Below are 14,512 nucleotides of genomic sequence, written 5' to 3'. Positions count from 1 at the left end.
TAAATATACTCATTTGAAAAATAAAAATCAATTATTTTTTATAATATTAGTTAAGAACATATGTTTATTAATTAACATATTTTCAAAAGACAATATACATCCTAAATATTTAATTTAATATCATTTATAAAGATTCTTATTTGTTTAATATAATTTTTTAATTTTAGGTAACTAATTTCTATTTTTAAAATTTAATATAACTTGTGCAACCAAATAATGCACTTATAATTACATTGTGGCAAACAAACAAGTCATTGTGATTACTAAGTTCTATAATTACTAGATTGATAATTACTATCCTAGTAATTACGCCAATTCCAATACCAGGTGGCTTTCTAAACACACCCTTAATGAACAGTTTGTCTAATTTTTTCAACTATTTATTTAGCTGGTATATATTGGTAACTTTCCATATATTCTTTGGTCACTATGTTCATTTGACAAAATGACGTGCAAGATAATTTCGCAGGGTTGTTGCAGGTACTCAAAAATTATACAAAAAAAAGATTGCGTAGCATTCTACAATGAAGATTGTTAAAAAAAAAAAGGAAGGATTTGTGTAACATTCTACAATGAAGATTGTTTTTTTAAAAAAAAAAAAAAGAAAAGGAAATGTCTAAGCCAATGGAATTGGTTAATATGGGACGTAACAAGTTCATTTCTAAATACGGATACATTTGGCATGTTCTCTTCTTGATAATAATAAGTACACTTCAGAATATCACAAAGAGCCCATTTGGATGGGCTTAAAAAAAATATTTTTTATGTATGAAGTGCTTTTAGAACTTTGAAGTGCTGAAAATTATTTTTATAAATAAGCAGTTGAGTGTTTGAATAAAAGTGCTTATGTTGAAAATAAGTGTATGAATTTTAGGGTTAAAAGAATAAAAAGGATAGTTTGGAAATTTAGTTAAAATATAAGAGATATAAAAGTAATTTTCATGGTCAAACAAAATGACTTTAAGCACTTAGAAAAAAAAAGTTAGAAATCCTAACTTTTCATTTTTGACTAACTTTAAGAACTTTATGGCTTAAAGTTAGCATTAGGCAAACACGTTCAAAAGCTAAAAAGGGTCCATCCAAACGGGCTCAAAGTTGGATATCATTGTACATGTGTTCAAATGAATATCCATCCAAAAGGTAGATAGATATATGACGCAGAAAACATATAGGCAAAGAATCGGACAAACTAAACATTATCTGGCCAGAATTCCCTAAAGAATGCTCGCTCAAATTCTCTCTCTTGCATGCGCTTCTCAAACTCCACCACTTTCTTCATCTTTTTAGACATCCCCTTTGTTTTCTGTAAATCACAAAGTGTACCATCATCAGCTGTTTAATAGGCAAAAAGAAAAGGCAGACAGAATAAAATAAATTAAGCAAATTCAGTGCAAAATTTAATACACCAATAGGAGATGGGTATAAAGAGGACATCAAATCTTACGGTGGAAACACATTAACATGCTCACAATGGAGTCAGACCTAAAACAGAGAGATACCAGCACCAACTCGGATATGAATTCTACTGAGACATCCAAAATACTTATTATCCATATTTCATCCTTCAAATTATCTAATGGACAATAAAGACATAATACTGCTTTGAAATTAGCGAATTTAAATTTACAGATTTTAATATTTTACCCGTATTGCAGGACATAGGAGGCAAAGTAATTAATTTGCACATCATCAAACTAAACCGAGTAGGTTCAGATCTACTCCCTCTTCAGTGGTGAAAGCAATAGAAGAAAAGATGTATTACAACAACAACAACCCAGTGAAATCCCACAACGTGGGGTCTGGGGAGGGTAAAGTGTACGCAGAACTTATTCCTACCAAGGTAGGATGGCTGTTTTCGAGAGACCCTCGGCTCAATAAAAGCATAAAAAAGAGGTCAGATAAGGCTAAGAAGAAAAGATGTATTCTTTGGTAAAATATCAGTTTTTATTTGACATAGTTCTATTCTATTCCATTCAGTGAAACAGCTTTTTAGTTAACCTTAACAACATCAACTTACTAAATTTAAGAGTTTTCTATCCTCAGCTTCCCCCCCTGATTCCACTTCTAGAGAAGTCAAATCCCAAAGGGTCCAGTAATCCAGACAAATCAGTTATCAGTGCTCTCTGTTCCTTCAGTCCGAATGAAAGCACTCACTTGATCCAACTCCTCAATCTTTGTATGCACAATCCGATGAACATGTTCAAATGGAGACCAGAGACAGTTTCAGGCAGTTTCAAGTAAATTTCATAAATGGTCACATAACAATGGCTTTTTTCACCGTCAAAAATATATTTTCTAACAGGAAAGTCACAAAACTTTCACCTACTAACACAAAAGTCATAACTGCCAGAAAACCCAACATACCAATGACTGAAAGGACCGACCTGAACCTATACAAATTGCTTAACCTTCCCATGAGTGATAATACACCTATGTTACCAACCTTCAAATGTATCCAAATGGCGTATATGTCCTTTGGAAATTACTGTTGAAATTCCCCACCACTTTTGCATCTCTATTTCAAGATTTTCATCAAACACTGAAAGACACCAATTTTGACCAAGTGATCCTCACATGGGTGCGAGAACATTCGTGTGTGATTGTTTGTGCAAGTTGCTTAGGGAAAGGTGTACAACTTCTTAGAGTCGACAAAAAATTGATTAAGACAGATGGCATCATGAATTAGAATTCATGGAAAGTGATTGTATATGCTTAAAAGTGTCACTGGTCAAAGAGGTGATTGAGATTTGGCAAAAAGGAAAAATTGAGTCCGAGGTATAATGGACCCTACGAAATCTTACAGAAAGTTGGAAAAGTGACTTAATACTTCACTTGCTTCAAGAATTATCCCCCCGTTCATTAGTTTTTTGCACATATTCCTTGTACATCAAATAATTATTCCCCCGTTCCTTGCCATGAAATTCATGCTCGACTTTTCGCACATATTCCTCGTAGAGACCGTTAAGATAAATGAAGGTTTGACCTATGAAGAAGTTCCCGCTACCATTCTTGGTAGGCAGGTCAAAAGTTGAGGACTAAAGATATAGCTTCCATGAAAGTGTTGTGGTGGAACTAAAAATATAAGGAAGTTAACTTGGAAAGTGAATGAAGATATAATAAAAGAAATACCCTCATCTGTTTCAAGAACAAGGTATATAACCTTTTAGTTAATGCATAGTTCCATTTACCCAAGTCAAGGTTAAATGGAGGAAATGATGTGCGTTGACACATTAAAAGTGATAAAAATGCCTCGTTGATGTCACACGATGTAGATGGGTATGTTTATTTCCTTTGAGATGTATACTCTATTCATTTATGAAGTTTTATGCTATGTCTAGCACCTTAAGCGACTATGTGGAAGTATTTGAACTATATGATGTACATCAGAGTTCCTGTTGTGCATCAATCTTATATATGAGGTTAATAAGAGCCATTGTGATGTGATTATGATTTGTGGTGGTACCTTATGAGTCTATAGTATTGTCTTGTTGTGGCTCGCTGACAGGTTATGAAATTTTGGATAATCCCCCATTTACAAGGAAGACTCGGCCAAAATTTTAAAATTTGGAGAGTGAGCCAAATTTTAAGGTTTGAGAATTTTTAGAAGGATTGACAAGTAACTTAAGGATCATCTCCTAGCCTTGAGAGGCCAGACAAGTCATTCGAGGATGAATGATCTTAAGTGAGGGAGAATGTACCATCCTGAAGAAATTCGTAATAGGCAAAAATCTGTGAAGGAGGCGGGTGAGGTGGATCATTACGAATTTTGGCTATTAAAGATTTCTTCATCCTCAGCCGCCTCTTTCTAAATGTAGCTTTAAGCAGGATGATGGACAGAGCGGTTTTAATCGGACATGTCACAGGGTTCAAGGTTGCAGTTAGTGGTGATGGTTTTGTGTCAGTTACACATCCTTTGCAAAGAGGTGGATGATGACGTAAATCATATTCTGTTACATTGCGATTTAGACACGAGGTTATGGGGGATATATTCAGATGGTTTGGTGTTTCTTGGGTAATGCCAAGATCTGTGAAGGAGTTGATGTTCATCTGAAAGAGTGGAGCTAGAAGAAGAAGGCACAAGACGTGGAATGTTACTCACCTTGCTCTAATGTGAGTCATTTGGAAAGAGAGGAACAGGAGAGCTTTTGAAGGGGTGGAGATGAGCTTTGCTCAATTGAGAAGTAGTTTTTGATCCCTTATATTCTTTTGGTGAACCCATGTAGTTCTTGTTTGTACAGAGGATTAGGTGTCTTTGGGAGAGAACCATATTTTGTAGGTTTCTCCTTTTTGGTATACCTCTTGTATACGGCCATGTTGGCAATAACAATGAAATCTTTTACTTGATCAAAAAAAATATATTATTCTTGCAATTTCCTGAATGGTCTGAAGAATTTGCAAGAATGGAATAGAGAAATGAATATTTGAAGTCCATTTGGAGGTCTAACATATTAAAATCCTCGCTTTGCGAGCCAAATTTATGAACACAAATAAAACGGTACTGCTGAAATGTATAAAAACATATCCTTACAATAATTTGGAAGTGTATAAGTGCATATAAGTGACCTGATGTTTCCTTTGATTCAGTTATAGCAATATTTGTTGTTATTATTGTTCTTCTCTACTTTTGATATGATTTACTTGAGCCGAGGATCTATCGGAAACAACCTCTCTACCTACACAAAATAGGGGTAAGGTTGCATACACACCACCCTTCCCAGACCCCACTTGTGAGACTACACTAGGTACGTTGTTTAAGTGCATATAAGTATGTGAGAATACTAAAGGATATCTTAGAAGATTGAAAAAGTTGACAAAGTTCATGGCTTCAGACGCACTTCTTGCTTCAGCAAAGGACTTTTGTGAGGGAACATGGGGACTTCAGACAGCATATTCGTGCAGGCCATCGCTAGAGGGAGAGGTTCTGTCGCTCCGATCATGAGTCGAAAATAAAGAAGCTTCAGTTCTTGGCCCAATCGCTGGAGGAATAGGTGTTGTGGCTTCAGCCCCCTGGCTAGTTCTATTTATACAAACCTTTGACAGGAACGTTTTTCCCATTTCCAAAAAATTGCTCAAATCTTGAGAGTTTCAAGAACCCTTCTAGCCAATGTTCAACCCCATTAACTAAGGTAAGATATAATCGATATTTATAAGTTAAATACAAGTTATAACACAAGATTAAAATCAATGAATGTGAAATTCTAGATTTTCAAGAAATTGCAATAACAATTTCAAGGTAAAGTATTGAATTTCAAGGGTTGTCAAAAGAGGCAATTCTACTACTACATTTTTATATATTGTGTTCTAACGGAGTTGTAGAACATAGCAATGGAATAAATTTGAAATTTAAGCTAGTCATTCGATGAGCTCTAGAAATGGGTCTTGAAAATGGACTTTTTGTGGGAAGATGATGATTTATAGTGATGGGTTGACAGCAATAATACTGTTTTATGTTTCAACTATTCTAATGGACTCAGTAATCCGAATGTTGAACGAATTGAAAACGGCATTCAAGAACCGACCTCGAATCAAAATGTGGGATTTTGGCAACTTAAGGCTCAATGTCAAGTACTAAAGACCCAAATGAGTCGCATGGACTTGATATGAGATGTTGATACAAATGAGTTGCAGATTGAAATTGTTTAGTATGGTTGGGAAGATTGGTGCAACATTTAGTTTTCTTAAAGCGACTCTGAGGTATGTCGAGCTCTAAGTTATCTTATAAGCTTTCATCCCAAAATGATGACATCCCCTAAAGACAATCGTAAGCTTGAGAAAAGTGTTTAATCTCTTTATAAATCCTTGTGCTAATTGTGAGTGGCACCATATTATTTAAACATCTCTCATGACTTGTAGTTGATTATGAAACTCATGACATCTTTCATCTGATAAAATAGTGATTCTTTATCTCTTGATTATTATTGAAGAAATGAAATGAGCCTTTGTTGCTATCAAAGAAGGGAGTACCCACACATCTATTGGACTTCATGTGCAGCTCCACATATAAATTTGATGTTTGGTGAATTTTGAAGGAAAAAACCTTCACTACAATCTTTGCTCGGGAAATTAGAGGGCATGCTTACATTAGTTAAAGGCCGTTATTATTGAATATGATGAAGAGATTCACAAAACAAAAAAAATTGGTGAAACTTGCCTAGATAAGATTAGATATTGCTATCTTGAAGCATAGGATACACATGCACAAGAGCAACTTGAGAAGGTTTTCACTTCAACAGAATACACTATAAGTAAATCTGCAAAGGCAAAAACTTATATATCTCATCCCTTTTGGAATAGTGTTGTTCATGCTCTTAAAATTAGTGGCCCTTTGGTTAAAGTACTTCATTTGGTGAATGGACAGAAAAAACCATCAATGGGCTACCTTTATGAAGTTATGGATAGGGCCAAGGCTATTCAAAAGTCATTTGACAATGACTAAATAAATTTAAGAGTTTTTGAGATCATTGATAAAAGGGGTTTGAATCAACTTCATCCACCTGTATATGCAGCAGGAAATATTTTGAAAGCTGAACTCTTTAATGATAACTTTGAAGGGCATGTACTAGTTTCAAAAGTGTGGAAGGGTTCTATGAATGTATTGCTAAGTTGGCCCCTCATATTAGTAAGATATGACTCATTCCATCCCAATTTATGTGACACTTTTTCCTTTGCAAGAGTCAATTTGATTGATTGTTAAAGCTAAATTGGATTAGATCAACTCAATAACAACATACCCAGTGAAATCCCACAAGTGGGATCTGGGGAGGGTAAAATATACGGAGACCTTACTTCGTAGAGATAGAGATGTTGTTTTCGAAAGATCCTTGGCTAGAGAAATTATAGCAAGTAACAACAAAATTGTGCGATAATCGAAACACACTAAACAACATACTACGATAGATTATTGTAAACAATAATAAACACTGAGAGATATCAAAAACAAGAACTACAATAATACAACTAGAACAATTAAAAACACCAACCACCCTAAGCAAGAAAACACTACACTACCTACTAACCTTCTACCCTAATACGTGTCCTCTACACCCTCCTATCTAAGGTCATGTCCTCGATAACCTGAAGCTGGGTCATATCTTGTCTTATCACCTATCCCCAATACTTCTTCGGCCTACCTCTGGCTCTCTTCGTGCCTGTATCACCAACCTCTCGCAGCTCCTCACTAGTGCGTCTACGCATCTCCTCTTCACATGTTCAAACCATCTCAGTCTCGCTTCCCTCATATTTTCCACCTCAGAAGCCACTCTCATCTTATTACAAATATCATCATTTCTAATTTTATTGCTCCTAGTATAACCATACATCCACATCAGCATCCTCATCTCCACAACATTCATCTTATGGACATGGAAGTTTTTGACTGTCCAGCAATCCGCCCAATTCAACAATGTTAGTCTAATAACCACTCTATAGAACATATCTTTGAGTTTTGATGGTGCCTTTTTATCACACAAGACTCCAGAGGCGAGAATCCACTTCATCCATATAGGACCAATACGATGTGTGATCTCATCGTTGATGTTCCTACTCCCCTAGATTATAGACCCAAGATACTTGAATTTGTCACTCTTGGGAATATTTCGTATGTCGATCCTCACTTCCACACCTACCTCATGCATCGTATCACTAAATTTGCACTCTACATACTTTGTCTTAGTCTTGCTTAACTTGAAACCTTTAGTCTTCAAAGTTTGTCTCCATACCTCTAACTTAGAATCAACTCCATTGCATGTCTCATCAATCAATACTATGTCATCCGCAAATAACATACACCAAGTGATAGCTCCATGAATACGGATGATGCTATAGAAGCCCTAAGAAAACACTCATCAAAGTCTCAAGATAAGGAGTTGTAAGCCAAGATTGTTGGGCATCAATGGGAACTCAAGAAGATACTTATCATGGAGGAAAAGCCCAAGAACGAGTCCAAGAATTGTGGTGAAGAATGGACTAAGTAATACACATATTTTATGGTTCAAGTCCAAGTCCAAATGGAAGAAGATTGGAGCCCACATAGGGCTGAATTTCTACCAAAAAAGGAGCTTAAAATCCTCATCCAAAAAGGAGGAAACTTTTCATTATTGGAAACTTAGGGAAGATTTTTTGGTATTACTTTTATATGTTTTCCTAGTTTAAAGTTTCCTAGTTTAAAGTTTTCTATTAGGTTTTATTTGTTATTTTCATAAAAGTGGTTCTATTCCCATTCTATTTGGGATAGTTTTTCCCCTATATATATAGAGGTAGGGTTTATTATTTTGAGCAGACATTATTATTATTAATTGAAGCTCTTTCCCCCAGTTGATGTGTAATCCAAAGACTGGTTGTAGGGGATACGCGGAGGGGTAGAAGTAGGCCGAAAAAGTATTGGGAGAGGTAATTAGACAGGAAATGGCACAGTTTCATATTACCGAGGGCATGACTCTATATAGGAAGGAGTGGAGATCGCGTATTAAGATAGAAGGTTAGTAGGGATGGAGGGTTGTCTTGACTTGCAAAGGTTTAGGGTTGTTAGTGCTTGTCATAGTACTAATCATACCCTTGTAGTTGGCATATGTTGCTTATTGTGTTTGCGACTATCACACTATTTTGTTGATGTTATTTTTTCTTTCTTGTAGACTTTACACTGCTTTTCTTAATAATGGTTGTGCTTTCTTCATTGCATTCTTCTTCTTTCACTTGGGTTTGATGCCCTTGAGGCGAAGATCTTTCGGAGCAATGTAATTGATCCAATTGCTTTGGACAGTATTGATGAGGCTAATGAATGGCTAACTGGAGTCCCTGGAAATCACGAAGATGAAGTATTTGATAGAGATTGTAAATTCACTTGGGGTGATGATGCTGCAGGAAGTGGAGTTAAGGAGAACATTTATGGTTAAAGGGGGAGTACTTCAAGCCACAAGCGAAAAGAAGTACCTACAACTCGATCCCTAATTCATGAAGTTGAAGAGGAACAAAGCCCAAAAGTTCCAGTTTATACATTATTTGCCAAAGCCCTTTCCTCTAACTATCCAGTTAGCGTCTTTGATCACGCGATCATGCTGATTCCACATGAATCAATACCGAGAAGCATGTGCCCATCACTCCGGTGAAAGAGAGAGCACTCGTCAAAGCCAGCCCCATCTTAGGTTGGTTCAGCTACCCGCAATGCAGATAGCTTTCTCAAAGAAGGTCAAAATTAAATGAATTATCCAAACTTACATAGTGTAAAATAAAGCATGTGTTAGATTATACATCACACATCCCATTTTCATGCAATGTTCAAAACAAATCATAAGTACTAGATAATCTAAGGATAATTAAGCTCAATATTTTAAACCCTGCATTGAAATCATAGCAGAAGATTGTTCACAAACCAATTGACCCCAAAGTTTCCACAATACTTATTTCTTACTTGCTCACATGGACTAGGGCAAACGAGGCAGTGATATCGATGGAGAAAAAAAATCAATACTTCATATCAACAGTAAAAGTGGAGTCTGCTAAAATTATATTCTAGCCTTTTCAGAAAAGCCTCCAATGATATGAGTTCCAAACAGTGCAACACTGGCAATAGGGAATTTTTTGGCTATCAAAAAGAAGAATTATATGGGCTATAGAATCGGTTATCACACCAGTGAAAAGGTAAGCTATATGAAAATGTACTGGTTCACTACAGCATCTCATGTTAAACAATCCAGAATAGTAGCTGCTCCATGCTTCTGTTATGCGAACTTCTTATTTGGTGCTTTACATAACCACACCACAAAGAGCCAATACCAAGAAATCTAGGTGGGTTTTCAAACAATTTTCTACAACCATCAACTTTATCGCAAAGCCAGACATTAGATCCGCCTCTAATTCAGCCGAATGGCCTTAAATAGTTCCCAAGCCCTATTGTAGGCTAACAAACCCTTTCCTACATCACCTTCACTCCCACCAAAACACAGTTCCTTTAATGAAGTACAAAATTGTTGCACGAACAAACATCAAGCATCTTTTATCACACTTGCCAACAGTATAGATCCCCAGTGCTGAAGAGATTGAGAGGATCATAGGTATAGGTTATTTGTGTTTGGAACTTGAAAAAACAAGTCATATGTCTACTTAAGCTTCCAAACATAAAGAGCAAATAGCTTTAACAGTATCAATTTGAAACAAATGCTAGAATATGCATTCAGAGGAATGGAAACTTACACTCTCTTTGTCCCCATCTTTTAAGATCTTCCTGTCAGAGGAATGTCCGGGACTTTTTGGGTGAGCAGCTGCCTTCTTTGGCTTCTCTGCTCCCAATCCTCTCTTATTTTTCTTGATATAAGCTGGAACAGGTTCTAATCTGCCCTATTGAGGCCACAAACAGATCAAAAACCTTCAGATTGCAACAAAATGCAACCGAAGATTCCAAAAGTAAAGATAAATTACCTACGCCGCATTTAATAGAAAAATCGAATGACCAGACCATAATATAGGCTTGTTGGTTACATAGCCATTTTTTTTAAAGGCAATACCTATCAAATTTCTTTTCTTAGGGGAAGATAATGGGGAAGGAAGGAGGTCGGTGCATGGGAATGATGAACTGCTGATGCATTTACCACACTATGCATCAACAATAGACCCACTATCAAGCACATGAAAAAGAGGAAGGAAATAAAGATGTATTCTAGCAGAGAAGGTGATAATCGCTCCCAGGCACGGTTACCAATGAATATGGTAGATACATGAGCATTTCGTCTCTCACAAGGGAAACCGGAGAAGTTATTATTGTACCTGAACTAGCCATAAATGTGGGATGGAGAGATATAGCATTTAAGATCGAAAGCTTCATTAATATCACCCCTCTGCTAACTGTCAAACAGCTCCAAAACTGATTGTTGAAGAATTTTCATATGCAAAGGTTGTTGAGAGCAGTAAATGGCAGTCTCAACAACCTAAGGAGGGAACTTTTGTCGAAAAGGGAACTAGGAAGATGCATAACTGGATTCTTTTGGAACTCTAAACCTCCCACTCTTACGGATGTTAGAAGATGGCTTCCTCCATCTAGAAGAGAGCTTTTGGAGTCCACATTTACGAGATAGCAGGACATCTCTTCCTATTTGAGTTTCCAGACAGGTATATGGAAGTACAAATCTTTCGGGGATTGTGTTTGGAAAGTATACAGGTCAACCTAGAGAGTGGTGGAATCCTCTAGTCGGCTGTGCACCAGCACATCAGAAGCAGATCTCGACATGGATCAGAGCAATAGGGCTACCAATTCATCTGTAGTCCACTTTTACACTAAAATGGTGGGATTAGCTATCCCATATAGAAGGTGGGATGGCTAATCCCATGGGATATCCCACCATTATACCAAAGGACCCGTAAGAGTATTACATAACCAAGAGTATGAACAAAGGAAATAAAACCAATCCCCATTTTAAATGGACAAGAAAAAATCACCTTCCACGTTTAACCATCAAATCAGATTCAGTCATAGAACAGGAGTTTCAGTTAACAAACAACTAGAAGAGAAAAAAAAGGGTAAGCCGGAGAAGGCAATCTCAAGAAACAATGGAATTGTTAAAGCCTGGTATAGACATGGAACTTAAAGAACAGATCCACTCAGCCAACGCAGAAATAATAACACAATTCATACCTCAAAGTTTTTAAATAGGAAGGCAAGGAAACTAAGTAATAGAGGAAATAGAGAAAAGGGTTAACTCACAAGAACTGAAAGGAAAAGAAAGCAGTACCTGTTCAGCAATGCCAAGTCCAGTTCCTTCCCTCCAGCCATGCTTTTTTAACAACTGAAGAAACAACGAGATGTCATCCAGGTAAGTATGAGTTATACATCCAACATACAATATTCATGTTTGGAGTGGTGCCATAATTGCCGAATATATAGTAAAAAATAAAGAGTTAAGGAGCAACAAACAACAAAGTGGCTAGCTTTTCTATGGATGGTTTGGCAACAAAATGATTAAAGGAGATTGATCGAATTAGTGTTACTAAAAGCCATCCATCCATCCCCAGGTTATAAAGTGTTGCAAAGAATTTACATGACATGTTGTGTAGTGAGCTCAAAAAAATATATATCATGGCTTGCAGTTTTTAATTGGATATGTGAAGACATCGAATTGGTTTCAGAAAAGTTGAATTTCAGATAAAAGGAGACAAAGAAGCGAACCTTAAAACCAAGGTTGGAGGAATCGATAGGAATTGAAGTTGAACAACTCATTCCTTCATCCGATCCCATAACGAAACCCCTACCACAAAATTCCTGATGGAACAAATCAACAATCACCAAATCCTTTCTGCACAATTCCTTTTCTTTTTCGCTACAAATTCCTACAAACTTCTTTATATATATATATATATATTCTCTTTTTTAAAAAAAAATATTATTATTATTATTATATTTTCTCTTATTTTATATATTATTACTATTGGCAGAGGTGTACATATGTCGGTTTGATTTGGTTTTTCGTTAAAATATAACCAAATCAATTTTGTGGGTTTATTAAACTTATAAATCAAATCAAACCAATCTAATGTCGATTTTTTTGGTTTCGATTTTAGTCGTTTCTTTCGATTTTTCAATTTTTTTTACAATTACACCATTATTGAAAAATGGATCAAATTGAAGAGGTTGTTCTATTGATCCTGTGATTTAATGTCGCATTTGAAGTTTTCAATTGAAGCTTATTCTCTTGATCATGTGATTATATTGTTTAATGACATCTCAAAGACACTTGAATAAATAAAATCGGAAAAAATAAGATGTACAATGTCATCTTCAAGACATTGTCTTAGGAAAATATATCAAAAACTCACGAAAAGACACAACACATGTCAATTATTTTAGTCATATTACAAGCCCCAATATTATATATATATATATATATATATGTGTGTGTGTGTGTAAACATTGAAAGTTATAAACTAATTTAAAAAATATTTACAAAGCATATTATAATAAATATTTTTTTGTGTATAAAAAAAATCAAATTATATATGTATTATGTCGATTTGGTTTCAATTCTGTTTGACTTTTTCTCTATTAATACTAAGTCAAAACAACAATGATTGGTTTATTTTTTTCAATGATAAACCAACCAAATCAAATCACAAGTCGATTTGACTTGGCTCATCGGTTCGATTTGACTTGTACACACATATATATATATATAAAGAAAGCCCGGTGTACTAAAGTTTCTACTATGCGCAGGGTCCGGAGAAGGGTGATGGTCAACATGTGTGCTTCTTGGAATTAACTTTGAATTAAAGGGTAGTTTGTCATTTCAATATTTTCATTTTATAATTGAATGTTTCAGTTATCTTGTACTTAATGTTACATTGTTTATACATTTTCCTTTATGGACAAAAAGGGTACTACATTTCTACTTTATTCTTCTTCATACCCACCACACTTTCATCTCTACTTAATTTTGTTACAGCACACGTGATGGTCAACATGTGTGCTTCTGGAATTAACTTTGAATTAAAGAATAGTTTTGTCATTTTAGTCTTTCCACTTTATAATTGAATGATTCAACTATATGGTACTCAATGTTACATTGTTTATACCTTTTTCTTTATGGACAAAAAGGGTACTACATCTCTACTTTATTCTTCCTAATAGATGGACCCCACCTTCATCTCTATTTAGTTTTGTTACTGCTATTTATTTTAAAATTACGTTAATTTAAAATATTTGAAACACATAAAAATTTGATTAACTCTCAAAAAATTATTTATGTCATATAAATAGGAATAAAGGGAGTAACATACACTATCTAAAAATCACATAACAAAATTATAACTCATAATAATTAACAACTTAAATATCTACCACGAGGCTATATATATATTTAAGAAGAGACAGTTGAGCTGTTTCACCTCTCTGTTTCATCGGCATGCTTGCTCCTCACAATAGCTAAAATATTTACCACACGGCTGATTATGAAGCTCTTTTAAATTGATTCATCAAGTAAAGTGGGTCCATCAAAATTTTATTTGGCAGCTCTGGCTTTTTCTTTTTTGGTTCTCTCCTGAGCATTTTTTCTAACATGGGTGTGTTAGCAGCTTTAAGTGATTTTGTACATAAAATATTAATAAAGAAATAGAAAAGCATTGATAATGCACTATTTTGAAACTTTCTTTCTTTAGTTTGAAATCTTCATTTTATTTAAAGTGAAAAACTGACCAAATCTTATGACAAATATATAAAAGGAATAATGACTTTAAAAAAAAGGTATTAGTAGGTTACAACACACATTGTAATTTTGTGATCAAATTAATTAAATATTAGCGATCAATGAAATAAATTTCACTGATATTTAATATAATTTTTAATATTTAAAAAATATAATATTTTAATGCATTATTACTTTTCTCTTAATTTGTTATATACTTGAAAATTATATAAGAATTATTATAAATTATAATAATTAATTATTTAAAAATATATATATAATTATGTGCAAATTACGTAAAAATTATGATACATCGTAAAAACAACTTAAAATGATTTTTTTTTTACTTT

The 14,512-nt window shown here is 34.7% G+C and overlaps 1 protein-coding gene across 1 annotated transcript; it reads right to left on the bottom strand.

Annotated features, from left to right (window-relative positions):
• Positions 1-894: 894 nt before the first annotated feature.
• LOC129873461 (uncharacterized) lies at positions 895-12,311 on the bottom strand. Its single transcript, XM_055948561.1, has 4 exons — positions 12,155-12,311; positions 11,721-11,774; positions 10,189-10,332; positions 895-1,303 (listed from the first exon to the last, which is right to left on the bottom strand). The coding sequence occupies exons 1-4, from the start codon at positions 12,221-12,223 to the stop codon at positions 1,190-1,192; spliced, it is 381 nt and encodes a 126-aa protein (XP_055804536.1). The 5' UTR covers positions 12,224-12,311; the 3' UTR covers positions 895-1,189.
• Between the last annotated feature and the right edge of the window lie 2,201 nt (positions 12,312-14,512).

The sequence above is a fragment of the Solanum dulcamara genome, chromosome 11 (assembly GCF_947179165.1).
Source record: "Solanum dulcamara chromosome 11, daSolDulc1.2, whole genome shotgun sequence".
Lineage (NCBI taxonomy): Eukaryota > Viridiplantae > Streptophyta > Magnoliopsida > Solanales > Solanaceae > Solanum > Solanum dulcamara.
This window is presented reverse-complemented; position numbering and strand designations above follow the sequence as displayed.